Source organism: Lobosporangium transversale (assembly GCF_002105155.1).
Source record: "Lobosporangium transversale strain NRRL 3116 chromosome Unknown BCR41scaffold_47, whole genome shotgun sequence".
NCBI classification, from domain to species: Eukaryota; Fungi; Mortierellomycota; class Mortierellomycetes; order Mortierellales; family Mortierellaceae; genus Lobosporangium; species Lobosporangium transversale.
This window is the reverse complement of record NW_019029025.1, coordinates 1-16,985: the sequence shown is the minus strand read 5'-3', so window position 1 is coordinate 16,985 and position 16,985 is coordinate 1. Positions and strand designations below refer to the sequence as shown.

The 16,985-nt window shown below is 41.9% G+C and overlaps 7 protein-coding genes across 7 annotated transcripts; 4 read left to right on the top strand and 3 right to left on the bottom strand.

Annotated features, from left to right (window-relative positions):
- Positions 1 to 675: 675 nt before the first annotated feature.
- Positions 676 to 2,923, top strand: BCR41DRAFT_361203 (pyridoxal phosphate-dependent transferase). The gene is made up of 4 exons (XM_022025485.1): positions 676 to 1,070; positions 1,202 to 1,303; positions 1,394 to 1,795; positions 1,943 to 2,923. Exons 1-4 carry the CDS (start codon positions 945 to 947, stop codon positions 2,786 to 2,788), a joined length of 1,476 nt encoding a protein of 491 aa, XP_021877363.1. The 5' UTR covers positions 676 to 944; the 3' UTR covers positions 2,789 to 2,923.
- Positions 2,907 to 3,931, bottom strand: BCR41DRAFT_425217 (autophagocytosis associated protein). The gene is made up of 2 exons (XM_022030553.1): positions 3,399 to 3,931; positions 2,907 to 3,275 (listed from the first exon to the last, which is right to left on the bottom strand). The coding sequence occupies exons 1-2, from the start codon at positions 3,688 to 3,690 to the stop codon at positions 2,965 to 2,967; spliced, it is 603 nt and encodes a 200-aa protein (XP_021877362.1). The 5' UTR covers positions 3,691 to 3,931; the 3' UTR covers positions 2,907 to 2,964.
- A 644-nt stretch (positions 3,932 to 4,575) lies between these two features.
- Positions 4,576 to 8,653, top strand: BCR41DRAFT_400234 (hypothetical protein; the record flags this gene model as incomplete). The annotated part of the gene is made up of 6 exons (XM_022029126.1): positions 4,576 to 4,610; positions 4,701 to 4,732; positions 4,861 to 5,002; positions 5,090 to 5,195; positions 5,342 to 6,244; positions 6,392 to 8,653. The coding sequence occupies 6 exons, from the start codon at positions 4,576 to 4,578 to the stop codon at positions 8,651 to 8,653; spliced, it is 3,480 nt and encodes a 1,159-aa protein (XP_021877361.1).
- A 217-nt stretch (positions 8,654 to 8,870) lies between these two features.
- On the top strand, positions 8,871 to 10,252 carry BCR41DRAFT_361198 (mitochondrial pyruvate carrier). The gene is made up of 5 exons (XM_022025484.1): positions 8,871 to 9,021; positions 9,351 to 9,391; positions 9,660 to 9,729; positions 9,866 to 9,992; positions 10,137 to 10,252. Exons 1-5 carry the CDS (start codon positions 8,958 to 8,960, stop codon positions 10,183 to 10,185), a joined length of 351 nt encoding a protein of 116 aa, XP_021877360.1. The 5' UTR covers positions 8,871 to 8,957; the 3' UTR covers positions 10,186 to 10,252.
- Positions 10,253 to 10,994: 742 nt separating this feature from the next.
- On the bottom strand, positions 10,995 to 13,609 carry BCR41DRAFT_170183 (hypothetical protein). The gene is made up of 4 exons (XM_022019701.1): positions 13,221 to 13,609; positions 12,189 to 12,724; positions 11,409 to 12,112; positions 10,995 to 11,278 (listed from the first exon to the last, which is right to left on the bottom strand). The coding sequence occupies exons 1-4, from the start codon at positions 13,253 to 13,255 to the stop codon at positions 11,039 to 11,041; spliced, it is 1,515 nt and encodes a 504-aa protein (XP_021877359.1). The 5' UTR covers positions 13,256 to 13,609; the 3' UTR covers positions 10,995 to 11,038.
- A 23-nt stretch (positions 13,610 to 13,632) lies between these two features.
- On the bottom strand, positions 13,633 to 16,095 carry BCR41DRAFT_361194 (hypothetical protein). The gene is made up of 4 exons (XM_022025483.1): positions 15,535 to 16,095; positions 15,334 to 15,444; positions 15,195 to 15,227; positions 13,633 to 15,091 (listed from the first exon to the last, which is right to left on the bottom strand). Exons 1-4 carry the CDS (start codon positions 15,940 to 15,942, stop codon positions 13,685 to 13,687), a joined length of 1,959 nt encoding a protein of 652 aa, XP_021877358.1. The 5' UTR covers positions 15,943 to 16,095; the 3' UTR covers positions 13,633 to 13,684.
- Positions 16,096 to 16,233: 138 nt separating this feature from the next.
- Positions 16,234 to 16,900, top strand: BCR41DRAFT_425213 (Triosephosphate isomerase; the record flags this gene model as incomplete). Its single annotated transcript, XM_022030552.1, has 4 exons — positions 16,234 to 16,269; positions 16,383 to 16,455; positions 16,609 to 16,732; positions 16,819 to 16,900. 4 exons carry the CDS (start codon positions 16,234 to 16,236, stop codon positions 16,898 to 16,900), a joined length of 315 nt encoding a protein of 104 aa, XP_021877357.1.
- Between the last annotated feature and the right edge of the window lie 85 nt (positions 16,901 to 16,985).

The window sequence follows — 16,985 nt, the reverse complement described above, 5'->3', positions numbered from 1 at the left end:
TTACTCATGATATTGACTAGCGTAAATACCAAGAGACTTTTTTTTTTCTTCAGGTACGACTGTCTCTTTGAACGGAGATATTTTGAGAAATATGTATGCATATTGCCGTTGCCCGGGTACCACGATGTCTCCTGATGATGGGACTAAAGATTTTGAGGGATTATATTATATACTTTATTTTTATTTCACACTTTCAGAGTTGCTAACCGGATATAGATTTTCAGACGTTAATTGTTCGGATGTGGGCGCAGGCACATGGCAATGCTTCTTTCGATAGTCCGATTGGCTCAATCTAAGGGATGTACGATGAATGTTACCTTTTTGAAAGAAAGGTGCTAAGGAGAGAATCGGAACAGCTCCTCTTCCCACTTTGTCTCTTTCTCCACCACACCACTTTAAATTAATAAAGTGAAGATTGCTTATAAAAAGATGCACGGAGCAGCGGAAACAGAGAAAAAAAAAAAAAAAAAAAAAAGTCACTTATAACTCCAGGTTCATAACATGTGCCCTTTGCGATCCAGGAACTTGATCATGCGATCGGTTATGAAGTGAGGATAGCGAAGTAATAGGTGATAGACGATAGTAAAGATCAAGGGCAAGAGGGAATTACCACGATTGGTGAGATTTCTCCATACAAACTTTCTGCTCCACCTTCAGAATGCATCCCACATGAGATGAAGTCATATCATGACGCTAAGGCGCGCTTAATTTTACTCCCCTTTGTGAGATTAGTTCGTATAAAAAGGAGAAAGGTTCAAGTTGAAACAGCCAACTTCTCTCTTTCATTTATCATCTTTGAAACGAAGCATTCATCCCATCTGCTAAAACCTTGCCACTGTGCTACAGTCCTTTCCATCACACTCAAAATCCTTTTCACAAAATCATTTACTTCCTCTCACCCTCTCTCTCTTTGAATAAACACCTCGTCATCCAAATTATCCAACATGGCCAGCATAGACAAAGTCGCTAAACCCAAAGTCCTTACAACTGGCAATATGAATCCAAGGATCCGTAAGGCCGAGTACGCTGTCCGTGGCGAGCTTGCCATCAAATATGAAAAGCTAAAAGTCGTAAGTAATAGCAGCCTCACCATTCATTCATGATAGGACGTTTTCCCATGAAAAAGCAGATCAGAAACAAAGATCAAGGGCTATCTTCTAATCAAACTAATTTTTCATTATCAATGCCTTTTTTTTAATAGGAGCTTGAGAAAGGGACACCCCTTCCATTCAAGCGTGTTGTTGGTTGCAATATTGGCAATCCTCAAGCATTGGATCAGAAACCTATCACATTCTTCCGTCAGGTAAATCCACCCTTCACTGATAATTGTTAAATTGAACCCCTTATCACGATTCACTTATTTTGGAGTTCTGACACTATTCCAACCAAATAGGTTGCATCCCTCGTTGAATACCCAGATCTCCTCAACGATAAAAATGCAGAATTGACATCGAAACTCTATCCAAGCGATGCCATCGAGCGTGCCAAACTTCTTCTCAAACATATTGGCTCTGTGGGCGCATATTCCCACTCTCAAGGCATCCCTTGGATTCGTGAACATGTTGCAAAATTTATTTCTGAGCGTGATGGATACCCTGCAGACCCTTCAAAGATCTTCTTGACGCAAGGAGCCTCTGCCGGCGTTCAATTAACTCTCCAGATGATTGTAGAACACCCGGGTGTTGGTATTATGATTCCAATTCCTCAATACCCACTCTACACAGCCACCCTTGCCATATTGCATGCTAATCCAGTTCCTTATTACCTGGATGAGGCTAAGGATTGGGGCCTTACAGTAAGTTTATATCCTGGTCTATTCGCTGCAGTAGCGACATTATTTTGTACAGGCTGCAGTACAAGTGTAATCTATTCTATAATCATGCATAACTTTTTTTTTTTTTTTTTTTTTTTTTTTTTCATGTTATTTTACTTTCCCGTATAGACGGAAGAGCTCGAACGTGCGTATAATGAGGCTGCCCAGCAAGGCATTGAAACACGCGCCCTTGTGATCATCAACCCCGGTAATCCTACGGGACAATGCTTGAAAGAAGAGAATATGCGGGATATCATTCATTTCTGTCACAAGCATCGCATCATACTCTTGGCAGACGAGGTGTATCAGGCAAATATTTACCATCCTGAAGATCATCCTTTTCACTCGTTCAAGAAGGTCCTCAAGTCTATGGGCCCTGAATATGAGGGGCAAGAGTTGATCTCATACCATTCCATCTCTAAAGGCATGATTGGTGAATGTGGCCGACGCGGTGGATACTTTGAATGTGAGGGGCTCGACCCTTTAATTATGGATCAGATCTACAAGGCTTCGTCCATTTCGTTGTGTCCGAATGTTCAGGGTCAGATCATGGTAGAATTGATGGTCAACCCACCAAAGCAAGGAGACCCTTCGTATGCTCAGTACAAGAAAGAATATGACGACATTTATTTCTCGCTGATCGCACGCGCCAAGAAATTAGAGAAACTATTCAGTAGCTTGGAGGGTTGCACGTGTAACCCTGCCGAAGGTGCCATGTACCTGTTTCCACAGATTCGTTTATCCAAGAAAGCCATTGAGGCAGCAGAAAAGGCAGGAGAGACACCTGATCAGTTTTATTGTATGGCAATGTTGGAGGCTACAGGAGTGTGCATGGTTGCTGGATCTGGATTCGGACAGGTTAAAGGCACAGCTCATTTCCGAAGCACATTCTTGCCTCAACCTGAATTGTTTGATGAGTTTTGTGCAGCAATCCAGAAGTTTCATGAGGACTTTATGAACAAGTACAGGGACTAGACTCGAAGTTTGGAGTATCATCTCCATTACTAGTTTAATCATAATCCTTGCACTTGTTTTTTTCTTTCTTTTTTATGTGCAACAATTGTAAATATATCACTTGATAGAAACAAATAAAAGGACTTCATTTATATCCATCGGTCTATCAGGCGCATGAACTCGGGATTTTTTTTCCCCTAGCTTGTTCCAGCGATCATATCGGTAGGGATGGCTACACCAATGGCCTGCCCTGTGAAACTGAGCCATGTGGCAATATAGTTTTCGAGAAAAGATGATTGGGGCACGTTAGGATCATTGTTATGGCTTTGGATTACAGTATCCATAAGAGAGACAGTCTCGCAAGGATGCATGTAAAAAAAAGGAACGTTCAAAATTGGATGATCTTGCTGAGATATTCCACCGTTCAATCCCGCGTTCTGGATATTACTACGCCATTCTTCAGGTACAAGTGAAGCATATATTTCGTTCAACGAGATGGATGTGCCATCTTTGGTTTTTGTTTTCAAGTCAAAAAAAAAAAAAAAAAAAAAAAAAAAAAAAGTAAGAGAAAATACCACCTGAAAATATAAGCTCATGAAGACAAATGCTGTTTATGTTATTTTGTGTATACCTGGATGAGACGCGTTAAAATATAGAACTGGGACTTGATAGCTCGGTGAAAAAATGATGTGGTAGGAAACAGAGAGATAGTCCTGAATGATAGCCTCAGATGACAAGGAATTGACTTGTGCTGTCACGTCCTCATCATCATCTGGAATGTCTCCAAAGTGCTCAGCAAGGTCATCCAAGGCCAATTGATCGTTCGTATTGGCCGCATCAGCGAATTCACTTGATTTTGTTGAGACATTGGTAGACTGTTCCCCTTGTAATTGTGATCGATGGTGGTACTTGAGTAGGGTCATAGAGAGATATCTTTGTAATGGTTGGCCGGGTCTTGGCTACAAACGAAAAACATGCCATGTTCACAATCTTTTTTTTATAAGTTCATTTGAATAAAAAATAGAATTGAGTACTGTAGGATTATGTTATTCAGCTCCAACGCACGCAATACTCAACACAGCTCCACGGTAGGTGATTCTGTGTCTGCCTCAGAAATGCCTTTATAGCAACTTCAAAGTCATGATAAGAAAGCCGAGCTGAGGGAAGAAGAGGATAAGAAGAGGAAGATTGCATTATGATCTTGATGCCATAGAAGGAAATGAATGAATCAATTGTAATGGCATTCATTCAACGGCTCAATAATAGCATGACTGAGCCACAGTTGTCAGTAGCCAGTGACCAAGAGACTTCCCCAAGTGAATACACACAACCATGTCAGCCGCGTGTTGCAATTGACTCTTCAATCCTTGATATTATGTAAACATGTTCTGTACATCTTCCGTGAAACACTTGTAGATTCTCAATACAAGATAGTTCAGTTCCCAGGCCATTTTCATTTTTCATTTGGAAACAGAGGGGGGAGGCAAATGACAATAGCATTATAAAAGAAATTATGGGTCTGGAATCAAAGAGTCCTCAAAGAACCCTTTTTCTTTTGTGCAAACTCCTCGGACCCATTTAACTGGACGGATTCATGGATTGATAGTGATCTGAATTGATTGATGATCAGCCCGACAGATCAACCTTTCTCGCGCGTGGCTCGCTTTTTTTTTTTTTTTTTTTTTTACCCATCCACTTTCTCCATTACTCATTTCAATCCATTTTCTCAATTTCCATTCTTTTTTTTTTTTTTTTTTTTTTTTTTTTTTTTAACTGTTTGTCAGTATTGGCTTTGAGTTATAACCGCCATGGAAAACACCCAGACCTCCTTTCAAGGGCCAATGTAAGACAATTGATATTGATATTTCTTTGCTACTTTCATGCGAACTTGGTTCAAACAGAATCCACTCTTTTTTGTCTTTTTACATTTTAGAGCTGACTACATTGGTCCCGCATTTCCTCCAGGTAATCACTGATGTGTACAAAAAAAAAAATCGCACAGTCCCTCCCCTCAACCTTATCTGAAATAGACAATACAAGGAGAATTGCCCAGGGATCAGAAGCTGACCAATATGTTGTTATTGCTGATATAGGCCATCCAATGTCGAGCAACACTTCAGGATTCAAGACGCAGCTTGCAATCTCAATATCATTGGGCTTGGGTTCATTCCTGACATTTTGTTTTATGCGTACTCGATGGACTATACTCTTTGCACCACGAACCAAACTAAAAAGGTAATAGACAAAAAAAAAAAAAAAAAAAAAACATGTCACCAAATCTATTTGATTCACTCAATTCAAATTAACACGTTGATTCTTTAGAAACACACCTCCGGACCTCTCTTCAGCATTCTTTGGATGGATTCCTAGGCTTTTAGATATTAAAGAGGAGGTCCTTTTGGAACGTGTCGGGTTGGATGCGGCTCTGGTAAGGATTTTTTTATTTTTATTTTTATTTTTATTTCCTTCTTTACTTTTTACATGGGAAATTGAAGATCTACATCTATCATGCAGCATGATCTCTTGATTGATGTCACAAGGGTCCTTTATTTTCATTTTTCAAATTGATATTAGATGCTCCGGTTTTTTGTCATGTGTATGCGCCTCTTCGCAGCTTGTTTGATCCCAGGGCTCTTGGTTATCCTACCTATCAACATCTACACCAACAGCGACGGCGACCTAAACTTGGGGCCCGATATTGGCCATGGCTATGACCCATCACTATCCAGTGCTGCTCTACGCCAGGGGACGTCCCTCCTTTACCTGTCGACACAATTCACATTCACATGGATCTTTTCCCTCATGACCTTGTACGCAATTTGGCATACGTATGAAGGATATATCGATGTTCGACGGAAATTCCTTTTGAAGCGCAAAAAGTCCATTGTCAACAGGAGCATCATGGTCATTGGATTGCCAGCACATCTACAAAGCGATAGGGCCTTGGCGACATTTTACGAGTCCTTAGGCGTAGGAACTGTGGAAAGTGCACATGTTGGGAGGCACGTCACCTCCTTGAAGCGACAGATAGAACAGAGAGCATATGCTTTAAGAGCCCTGGAGATTGCTTATACAGAGTATTATGGGAACCCGTCAAGCAGGCTGGATTATGATCCGGATATCATTGCCGCAGAGAATGACCACACAATCGAACATACTCACCATCAATCAGAAAGCAACCTCAGAAGCACTTCAGGCGATGAATTTTATCATCAAGTAGCGGATGACCATAGTAGTTCTTCTAGTGAGTCTGAAACAGACGAACAACAAATGTCTCATGGTAACCGTAACAAGAAAATGAGACGACCAACTCTGCGGCTTGGATTTTTAGGTCTGTTTGGTAAAAAGGTTGACAAGATCAAATACCGCCAAGAAGTCTTTGCAGCCTTGGATAAGGCTGTACAAAAGAAGCGCATGTCTCGCGTCTGGGCAACCACAAGCACTGGATTTGTTACATTCGAAGAAATGAACGCAGCAGTAAATATAAACGGCGGGAGTTTTTTTTTTTTTTTTTTTTTTTTATTATTTTATTTTATTTTTTTTTTATTGTATGCACTGTAACTTCTTCAAAACAAACATGTATCTCTATCACTCATCGCGCTTTCGAACATTTCGACGTTATAGCAAATTCTGGCGCAGACAGTTAACACTCAGGAAACTTTAACATGCGAGACCTTCCTTGCTCCAGAACCCCGCGATGTGTACTGGGATAACTTGAACCTGCCTCCAAATGAGCTGGATGTTCGAACAGTAGTCATCAATGTGATTGTGTTCATCCTGATCTTTTTCTGGAGTGGTCCTGTCAGTGTCTTCTCCTCCTTCTTAAACTTGGCCTCTCTTAACAAAATCTTCCCAGGGATCTCAAAATTAGCAGGGAAGAACGCAATCCTGAAATCATTGATCCAAGGATTTTTGCCGACTGTGGGAGTCATTATTTTTCTAGCAGTCGTCCCTCAATTCCTCTTAATACTCTGTCGACGTCAAGGTATCCGATCCCATTCTGAGATTGCGCATGCGCTGTATAGCAAGTACTTTACATTCATCCTTTTCAACGTCGTATTAGTCTTTACAATTGTTGGAACCTGGGCACAGGCGTTTAATAAGGTTTATCATAATCTGGGGGAGCTTACTTTGTTACTCGCAGCCTCATTGCCCCGTGTATCGCCTTTCTTTGTGAACTATATCATTTTACGCGGCATTGGTCTATTTCCATTGCAGTTGCTGCAGGCGGCCCATGTGTTTGTGCTCTTACTCCAAAAGTTTATTTCTAGAACCCCGCGTGATTATGCAGAGGCACGAGCGCCACCAGAGTTGCCTTATGGTGTTGTCTACGCAAACGCAACCCTCGTCTTTGTTGTCGTCTTGATCTATTCATGCATCCGACCGGCGATCTTGATCTTTGGTACAATCTATTTCGCAGTAGGCTATCTAGTATTCAAGTATCAGCTTCTCTATGTATATTTTCATCCTTACGAATCCGGTGGAAAGATTTGGCCTATGGTCTATAATCGCTTGACATTGGGCTTGTTGACGTTCCAGCTGACTATGCTGGGGCTTTTCATGTTGAAGCATGCCTATTTCTTTGGTGTGCTTTTGGCCCCGTTACCTGCAGGAACAGCCTGGTTCTGGTACCGGACCACTAACATCTACAAATGGACTGCAACATACATGCCTCTCGAGTTATTGCGGCCCTCCAAGCATGATGGTGATATTTTAGACGACCACAGCTATCCTCTTCATGGACCTAATTCGGTACCCTCGACATTTCAGAGCGGTAACATTAACAAAAATAATTCGTTAACGACTTTGAGAACTGATGTGGCGTCAGTAGAAGGAAATAGGCCTGAACACCAACATTCAGTCGCTCTAGACATGGAGGTGGCCTCTAATGGCGGCGCTAGTGAAAATATAAAAGCGGCGAAGAGACGATCAAACATCGGCGGTCTAGTGACCACTCCAGAAGGGCCTAGGCGTTCGATGCCAGCAAGGAGTGTAGTAGACGACGACGATTATCAAGCTACGCCAGACCGACACACTGATTTTCGACAACCACCCATGTCCTTGTATCCAGGAGTGCTCAATTCTAGCATGCGGCATTATAGTCATCCTGCTTTAAGAGGGCCGCTTCCAACTCTGTGGTTACCATTGAAGAAAAATGAGTACTTGGAGGGGCATGGAAAGAACAGGATTTCGGTCTTTGTCAATAATGAAGAATTGAATCAAGAGAGCGGTAATCAGCAGGAGCAGGAACAACGAGAACAGCACTCGCGAGAACTGTCATTGTCGTTGCCAAATAAAGATTCTGCTGATCCGTACCGAAGGGATTTTGATGAAGGGGATAATATGGCAGGAGGAGGGCAGGACGAAGATGACGATGGAGAAGAGGAAGGGTATGAAGGAGATTTGAGAGGCAACCAAGGTTATGAGGAAGTGGAGCACCTGGAAAGTATAGAAACCGTTGGCTATCCAATGCCGGGCCCTAGTTCTTTAAGCTTCCAACAGGGTCAAGGGATGTCGCCGCCAAACAGTGCTGGCAGTAACAATAGTAGTTCCGCTGCCTATAAGAGGAACCTGGCAGTGGAAGGGATCGATGATGTATATTATCATCATCCTGAACGACGATTATCGAATGCTAGCCTAACATCTAGGATCAGGAGTATGGCAGCTACTAATATCGGAGGCAGAGGAGAAGGAGGAAGCGGCCATCGTTACCGGCTACCATCGTTGAGATCGCAATCCCAACTGGCGCGGCTGCGTGGTCCAAGAGCGAACCTTTTTAGGGATCAGAATCAAGATTCTCCGTATCCACCAAACACAGATGATTCTCCAGCGCCTGCAAGTGGATGGAGATCATGGCTTTTGAATAGAAAGAAAGGAAAAAAATAAATAAAAAAGCGCTATCTTTGTTAATCTACTACATATACTACACATCCTTCTTGGTGCGTGGAATTGTTAAAACGCGTATTCTATGTTCGGAGCGGGCAAAAAAATGAGTTCTCCAGTCACGCACTCACACGCCCAACATTTCCACTGCAAGGTGAAGCCACTGTGGATCTTATCTGCGCGGGGAAAGAAGGGTAAAAAAAAATATTGAATGAGCGAAGGAACAGTTGAATGTATAAGGGTTCCCCCATCATCGTCCACACTTGTATTCATCTCTCTTCTTACTCTCCACTCTCAACATCGCGCCATGTCCTCAGCAGCCGGAGCCGTCTCTCAGTCTGCGTTCCAAAAGTTCTTGAACCACCCTGCTGGTAAGAACGCAAAAAAACATTTTTCGCACAGATACACACAACTATACTCATAATGATACTAGGGGAACAATGAGAAACTTCCAGAAGAGGAAAAAAAAAGCAGCTATGAAAAAGCGAAATGACCTAGGATGGGCACGATTCTTCTACATATCATGGACGCATAGGATTTTGAAAGACTTGCAAATATGACGCCTTATCATTGACAAAAAGATGGAGAAATATACAACAAATGCAACACGGATACCATGCTGGAAAATCAATATCGATATTGATGAACAATTAATTCTGACAGTTTATCTTATTTATATATTCCTATATGTATAATATAGGTCCTAAGACTATCCACTTCTGGGCCCCAGCTGCCAAATGGGTATGTCATCGAAAGTCGCGTTGACGTTATGGATCGAGAAGACATGGGCTCTCCTCCTCCCCCCCCCAAAAAAAAAAGAGGCGACAATGATACTGTTTTTATTAGAATGAAAGATTCGTTACATGAAAAGGCTGGAAGATGAGGATCATTGCAGGACGTTGATAAATAGCTATTCAAGTAGAACACATCTCTCCATCTCGGCTAAGAAAACAGGATTGATTTTTTTTTTTTTTTGTATCTATACTCCTCTACCTCTTCCACTTCTTAGGCTTTGGTTATTGCTGGTGTCGGTGATTTGAGCCGACCTGCCGAAAACCTGTCCCTTTCTCAGAATGTTGGTATGAAGTCGTCTTTTTTTTTTTTTTTTTTTTCTTTTTTTCTTTTTTTCTTTTTTTCTTTTTTCTTTTTTATTTTGACAAGATATGCTTTTATTCATTGTTGATGTTTTTATATTGGATGGACTGTATGAATTAGCTTTGGCTGCCACTGGAGTGATCTGGTCCAGATACTCGTTGGTTATCATTCCCAAGAACTACAGCTTGTTCACCGTCAATCTGTTTGTTGCTGCAACTGGATTGACTCAGCTCTATCGCATCTTTGAGTAAGCTTTTTTATTTTATTTTTATTTTTATTTTTATTTTTTTATTGCATCATTGACTAGACTGACGCGATAACATATGCTGACTTTGTGCATTATGGTGATTCTATTTTATGACTATTATTATTTACTTTTTAAACCGTATAGCTATCGCCGTGGATTGAAGGCTGAAGAAAAGTCTGTTCCTAAGCAATAAAGAGACAATAGGTCGCTTATTTCATCTCTTTCGCTTCATAGGATCAATAAAGCAATTATTTAGAAGTATATGCGGGGATGCTTTTAATTGTAGTACTGCTATTTTTTTTTTTTTTTTTTTTTTTTTTTGCAAGAAATAGTAAGTAGGGTAATCTTTACATTCTTATACATATTATTTCGCTCCTGCTTTCCTGCCAAATGTTGCTGGATCCCAGATATTACGAAATAATGCACTTATCCTTGTCTTTTCCTTTGCTGCTTTCACTCGAGTTGTGATGGCGACTATGACCACTCTGTCCCTGTCTTGGCCCATTGCTTTGGCTCGTCTGCGAGCCCTGCAGTCCCTGTGGACGTGATGTAGCCTGCTGGTTTGTCTGATGGTGAACTCCTTGTTGTGGCTGTTGACCAGGATAATAGCTCGGATTTGCTGGGGGTATTGGACCAGCATTCGTATGCCCATAGATCTGATATGGATTATGACTTCCTGATTGAGAATATGCACTCTGAGCCCCAAGTCGTTGTTGAGTTAACTCTTGGTCGTTTCGAAGGTATTCTTGATGCAACCTTGCTGCCATCTGTTCATCAGTCTCAAATGTTGGCCCAGAAAGATGGGGACCACCACTATTTCCGCCTTGGGTGCTACTGCCTTCGCCGAAGCCATTATTACTTGATTGAGGATTCGACATGCGGCTTTTTGATCTTTGAATACGCCGAGCCTCTTCCTCTTCTTCTTGTTGTTGCAATTGAAGCGCCAAAGCAAAACTAGAAGACATGTATAAATAAACAGACACATATTGGTCATCTAAAATTCAAACAAAAAGCATTTTATACAGTACAGCACTCTGCTGGCCAGCTTACTCTTCATCTCCACCACCATCGCCATGGGCAGAATGCTGTGATTCGAGTGGTTGGTTGTTACGAGCATAATCGCCCACTTCAAGTGCTCCGTGTCTAAAAAGTCCATCTAAAAACTCGCCCGCACCGTCTACAGTCGCCAGTGATTCCCAAACAATTGATTTTTCATGGGCCAAGCTTTGATCCGTGACGAGGGTATATAGAATGCCATCCATCGGGTTTTTGAAGAGTGTGCAGAACTTGGATTTCAATTGTTAAAGGAAAAAAAAAAAAAAAAAAAAAAAAAAGAAAGTAAGGTTTTGAATGGTATAAACGACCAAATTATAAAGATAGATCTCTGTCTTATAATTACAGTCGTATTCGACTTACATGATTGTTCCTGAAGAATGCACATAAATGCCCCTCCGGTAGGCTCTCCTGCAGTACATGTAGCCCATAATGTGTCAACTGAGTCTTGGTCATATTCATAAATTCTTGAACCACCAAGGCCTGTGATATCTTTTCGTTTCGTAGGGCAACATCCTGTGGACTTTGGTCTGACCATGAAATTGGAGCTATATTGCCTGTTAAATCTTCAACCACTAGTCCACCCCCTGCATCATCGCCACTGACGATACACTCCACTGCTTTATTGTAACTGGTGATCCCTGCAGGTCCATCCACGAGTGCATACATAGGTGCATCAATCACTGGGCTAACAACCCATCCATGAACCAATTCCACGCCAAATGTGTGAAATAGGCCCAGTTCTGCTGTAGGTTCAAACCCACGTATGGATTTGAAATAAACATTTACATCAAGCCCATGTTCCAAGTGAGGAAGAAGACGCAACGCTGATTCGATTTCAAGTCGTGATTTCTGTTTCTCAATCTTTACTCTCTGTCCTGTTCGATCCATTACTGATGAGGTAGAGGGAGAAGGATTGAGGTCCGGATCTTCATGCAAAAGATGGTCTGCAAGTAGCTCCAGCAAGTGATCGTATGCGATAGTAGGACGATCATAGGGGGTGATGGCGACTTTTCCTTGAAGAATCAATGTATTACATAGCGCAAGGAGTGGACAAGGTCCATTTTCTATCATTGATAAAATAAAAGACTGGTTGGTATAACGAATTTTCAAAAGCCTCCTTATCAATTTCATGGCCATTACCATTTTGTGTGATGATTTTGATGTGCTTCTCGGCTCCAGTCGCTGGATCAATCCAATCAATGGGTTTCAACACATATTCATTCACTGATCGTGCTCCCTGCGGGATCAATGCTCTGGTGGGGGTCGATGCTCTGGCGGGGGTCGATGCTCTGGCAGGGGTCGGTGGTGGTGGTGTTATTCTCCTCGACTCAACTTGTCTATTTCCTGATTCTTCTTCGATGACTCTCGCTGGTGGCGATGTTGAGGCAGTTGTCTCCTGAATGGACCGTGATCCTTCAATTTGATCATAAGCTGGTGGTGGAGGCAATTCTGGGGGGGTATCTGATGGCGATAATGATGATGTCGTTACTAACGTCTCGCCTATTGATGATTCTCCAGGTACAGCAGCAGTAGCCGCCAATGCAGGTCGGGCAACAGTGCTCCTTCTGAGTGAAGGGGAAGCTGATATTGAGAATGGATCCTCGTTTTGAAAGTCGAGGTCAAGGTTGTTGGTAGTAGATGCATTGTTTCGTTCCGGAGAGACGGAAGAACTGCGTCTAAATGGATTAGTAGAGACAGAAGAATGGGGTGTTTGAGGGTATTGTTGATCTGCCTGTGAATTATTAGTATTCGTTAACATGTCGTCCTGTTGTTGTGCTATATCCTGACGATATTGCTGCAGAGAATGAACGTCTTTGCTCTATGTGTATAATCACGAATCAAGAAGAGAAAATGAAAAAAGAGAAAGAGAGAGGGAGCGTGGGAGTATGCGAGATGGGCAAAAAAAAAAGAAAAAAGAAAAAAGAAAAAAGAAAGGAGGGAAAGGAGAGAGAAGGCTTAATAGATTGAATGAAACCATGCTTCCCTCTACATCGTCGTCCCTTGTCCCAGGACTTCACATGCCTAAGCAGGTCTTAGATTGGGCAAATGATACCCTTGCATTTCCTACTATTCCACAACAGTAGATGGAGTAGAACATTCCTTGTCATCGTCTTTATTTTGCTGGGCTTTTCTTTGCCAGGTTACAATGGGCTGTGAGTTTTTTTGTATTACCTGATTGTCGTCGACGCTATTCTCGTCTGCGTCATCGACTCTTAAAGCTGACGTACAGTTGGAACTAAGAGTAAGGTGCTCTAAAGCTGGCACGCCAACGTCCTTGCTTCTGCTGCTATTTGTGCTTTCTCTTGGATCTGTATGATGGTTATTACTGTTATTGTTGGTGTTGTTATCGTTGGTGCCATCTGAGCTACCATCAACAGACCTTAACTTTGTCATCGGCTGTTCATTAGAAGCATCAGTAATTATGCGAACGGTATTGAATGCCATGTCCGCACCGTTTGATGGGATCAGCAAGAAATGATGGTGAGATGAACCTGAATCTTGCTTTCGAGAGAGGCGCAAAGAGGAGAGCAAAAAAGAGACAACAGTTGCATAGCCAATCTTTTCACATATAATATGCTCTATCCACGTTTGAGCCTTTTTAGTTTCATTAAAGATGGGTGATACACAATCTAGTTCTAGTATCGATGTGAACGGTGAAAACGGTGAGAGACGCGTACAGTGCTACCGAGCATCTCCCGTGCGAGCTCAACTGCATCTATACCCACCGCCGGACAATCGTCTAGACAAATGCGCTCCAGACTCTGACCGCGTGCGTGAACAAGAGTCAACAGCCCAATTCCTGTAACCATCCCAGAGTTGGCGAGATGTACCATCTCAATTTTTGGGCAATACTGTGCAATTTCCACCATTAACTTATCAGAAACGCTCGAGTAGCCCGAGCACTCTAGTCGACTCAGCTCCGCGCCACAGCTCTTCACTGCACGTCGCAACCCATATTCACTTACACGGCCGCACTTGTTCAAGAGAAGAGTATGGAGTTTGTGTAGGGGATGTTGATGCAGATGTTCTAATCCTGCACAAGTAAGATATGGGGACGAGCTAAGATCAAGCATCCTTAACGAATTTGACCATCCATGCCGGTCTGACCCTGGTTCAGACGCATTTGCAATGATTTGAATTGTCGTGTCTGATATTCCTTTACAGGCGTTCATCTGGAGGCTCTCAAGTTCAGGAATACCCACCACCCATCGATGCAAAACTGCGTTTGTCGCATGTTCTCCTGACGTCTCGATGGATTCGGTGTACAGATGTTTAAGATGTCTCAGTCCGCTAATACCCTCAAGTGCTTCAATTCCTCGCGGCCTCATTGTCCGGATGTCAAGAGTAATGAGGTTTGGAAATCGGGCAACCAGAGCATCAATCCCTTCCTTGGCAAATTGTGATTCCCATGTACCCACTATTAACTTCTTCATGCTGGGCATAGGTGTCATACTGTTGATCATAAAAGAGGCCTCAGTTATCCTACACTCTGAGATATTCAGCTCCTCGAGTTGCAGGAGCAGTTCCAATGCTAAAATTACAACCTTGTCTGTTACTCCACGACATCCATAAAGATCCAAGGATCGTATATTGAGAGCTGACTTCCAAAATAAGGTAAATTCTTGTTCATATATCTTTGGGTTCTCCCTGAGAGACAGAACTTCTAGGGCCGACACTCGCCTGTAAAATATCAGATCCTTAAAAAATGCTCCATTAAGTTGCTGAGCACATCCAAGTTGTAGAACTTTTGGGGCAGTATACTTGGTGAGTCTTAGGATAGTCTTGTTTGTGATTTTGTTGTTAGTCTCTTGATCTGGTTGAGGTGGTGCGTATTTGGCATAATGGGGTTTTAAAAGCAATAAAGATGCTTGGTTTGTCACGTCAATTGTAAGCCAAAATTTCTTAATAGAACCTAAGTATTCCTCCCATTTCTTGCTCACAGTCAGACAACGTACTCGCTCTACGAACGTCAAGTGACTAAAGATTATCGCAATAAGTTCAAGAGGTAATCGCTCCATCGGATCCAGGATGCGTAATTCCCTCTGTGATATATCATGTAAGGAACTCAGGTTTGTTAATGATCTAAATCTCAACAATGCACCAATTAAGGTTATGAATCGAAATGGATATCGCTAACCATAGTACCTTAGCTATCTCTGTTGCTATCCTAACAAGGGCCTACACATTGTCAATCAGAAGATGGGAAGGACTATTGGTCAATCAATGTGACTACAATCATTCGTTATATTATTATTATTATTATTTTTTTTAAAAAAAACACTACCTCATATTCCTTAGATCCTTTGACACATCTCTCTATCCCAACAGTATAGTACTTGGTAGCATTTTTGAAGTTTTGTTGAAGACGAAGAGTTTTTCCAGCTCGCAAGTAGCCCTGTATCCAAAACCAAGCAGCTTGATTAACGTCATGAACAGAATAACAAAGACAGGCACAATAATGAATGACGCCTTCGCTCTTTTCTACCTTTGGGTTTTGTGGATAATATCGTATCATTGATTTTGCATCCGCTAGAGCACCATCTAGCCTATTGAGTTTTTCATACGAAGCAGCTCTGCTATCGAGCAAATTAATATCTTTGGGTGCAATGGCCAAAGCCCTTGTGAGATATTGCAGCGCAGTAGCAAAGTTTTTTTGTGCAAATGCTTGACGTCCAAGCTGGACAAGCTCATTGACAGGAACCTGATCTTTTGGCGATTCGACAGCAGGGACAGAACTAGATGTAGTGGTGCGATCCGGTTTGAGCAATGAGGAATACTGTTTGGATGTGGACGCGCGACAAAGATCTGTAGCAACCCGTGTACCGTTAGATGATTTAGCATACGACAACGAATGTTGCTGTTTAACAGCAGCTTTCCTGTTGTACGAGTCCATTGTATGCTTCTCTTGTCTATGCTACTGCTCCCGTCTCTGCTGCTGCGTTCACTGCACAATGAGCAATCTACTACAGTAAATCAGAATAGAATTGCTGCTTGTTTATGTTTCGTTTTTTTATTTTTCATGTGTAGAGGTGTAAGACAAGAAAAGTTTAAATGGGACTGCCGAATGATTCAAATGCTCTCACGCCCAACATATCCGCTTCTCCCGATATTTAACTTTCGTCATTTCTTTCTGGTTCTGCATTCTTTTCTTTTCTTCATTCTGTATCCCATAATATAATTCATCATGCCTCGCAAGTTCATCGTTGGTGGAAACTTCAAGGTGTTTATCTCATCAAACAATATTAAAAAGAAATACATCTTTCATACATGTTTGTCATCGCGCAACAAGCTGATCTTTCCTCATGCTTCTTTATCAATTTGCTATCCTATTAGCTCAACGGCTCCCAGTCGTCTTTGCACACCTTGATTGAGAACCTTAACCAAGGAGATCTCGATAGGAATGTTGGTAAGAAATGATCACGCGTTATTGGATTTTTTTTTCTTTTTTTTCCTTCAATATGCCTCACTGGCATCAATGATTGTCATAATCAGATAAACTTATTTTTTCTCTTGAATTGCGCGTTTGACATGGTTTTATTGTTTATATTGCTATTATTAGAAATCGTTGTCTCTCCTCCTTTTGTCTATCTTGACCAGGTCCGCAAGTCTGTCCGCAAGGATGTTGCTGTTGCTGGACAGAACTGCTACTCCAAGGCTAGCGGTGCTTACACCGGCGAAGTCGCGTACGTTAGCCTTATTATTATTTTTTCGTCTTTGCAATGTCAATTCGTAACTGTGCTATTCCATCCTTGTAATACAATGCGGATAGACTGAAGATGGACAGTGGTATTCCGCTTGTTATAATGAAAAACGGATGTGGTGTGAACCCAATTGCTCACTTTATCACGTGACATTAATAATGAATTTATACTTGTAAACTGTTTCCTCAAAATAACAGCGCCGAGATGCTCAAGGATATTGGCATTGAATGGGTCA

Bases quoted from the DNA above. Each gene is read 5' to 3' on its own strand.
- BCR41DRAFT_361203 (XM_022025485.1), top strand. From the start codon at position 945: ATGGCCAGCATAGACAAAGTCGCTAAACCCAAAGTCCTTACAACTGGC. The intron at 1,071-1,201 runs GTAAGTAATAGC...TTTTTTTAATAG, and splicing joins AATATGAAAAGCTAAAAGTC to GAGCTTGAGAAAGGGACACC. The intron at 1,304-1,393 runs GTAAATCCACCC...CCAACCAAATAG, and splicing joins CTATCACATTCTTCCGTCAG to GTTGCATCCCTCGTTGAATA.
- BCR41DRAFT_425217 (XM_022030553.1), bottom strand. From the start codon at position 3,690: ATGACCCTACTCAAGTACCACCATCGATCACAATTACAAGGGGAACAG. The intron at 3,276-3,398 runs GTATACACAAAA...CAAAAACCAAAG, and splicing joins TTTTAACGCGTCTCATCCAG to ATGGCACATCCATCTCGTTG.
- BCR41DRAFT_361198 (XM_022025484.1), top strand. From the start codon at position 8,958: ATGTCCTCAGCAGCCGGAGCCGTCTCTCAGTCTGCGTTCCAAAAGTTC. The intron at 9,392-9,659 runs GTATGTCATCGA...TCCACTTCTTAG, and splicing joins GGGCCCCAGCTGCCAAATGG to GCTTTGGTTATTGCTGGTGT. The intron at 9,993-10,136 runs GTAAGCTTTTTT...TAAACCGTATAG, and splicing joins CAGCTCTATCGCATCTTTGA to CTATCGCCGTGGATTGAAGG.
- BCR41DRAFT_170183 (XM_022019701.1), bottom strand. From the start codon at position 13,255: ATGACGCAGACGAGAATAGCGTCGACGACAATCAG. The intron at 12,725-13,220 runs GTAATACAAAAA...TAATCCATTTAG, and splicing joins ATAGCGTCGACGACAATCAG to ACGCAGTTCTTCCGTCTCTC. The intron at 12,113-12,188 runs GTAATGGCCATG...TATCAATGATAG, and splicing joins CAAAATCATCACACAAAATG to AAAATGGACCTTGTCCACTC.
- BCR41DRAFT_361194 (XM_022025483.1), bottom strand. From the start codon at position 15,942: ATGGACTCGTACAACAGGAAAGCTGCTGTTAAACAGCAACATTCGTTG. The intron at 15,445-15,534 runs GTAGAAAAGAGC...TTTTGGATACAG, and splicing joins ATTATCCACAAAACCCAAAG to GGCTACTTGCGAGCTGGAAA. The intron at 15,092-15,194 runs GTACTATGGTTA...GATATATCACAG, and splicing joins TAGCAACAGAGATAGCTAAG to AGGGAATTACGCATCCTGGA.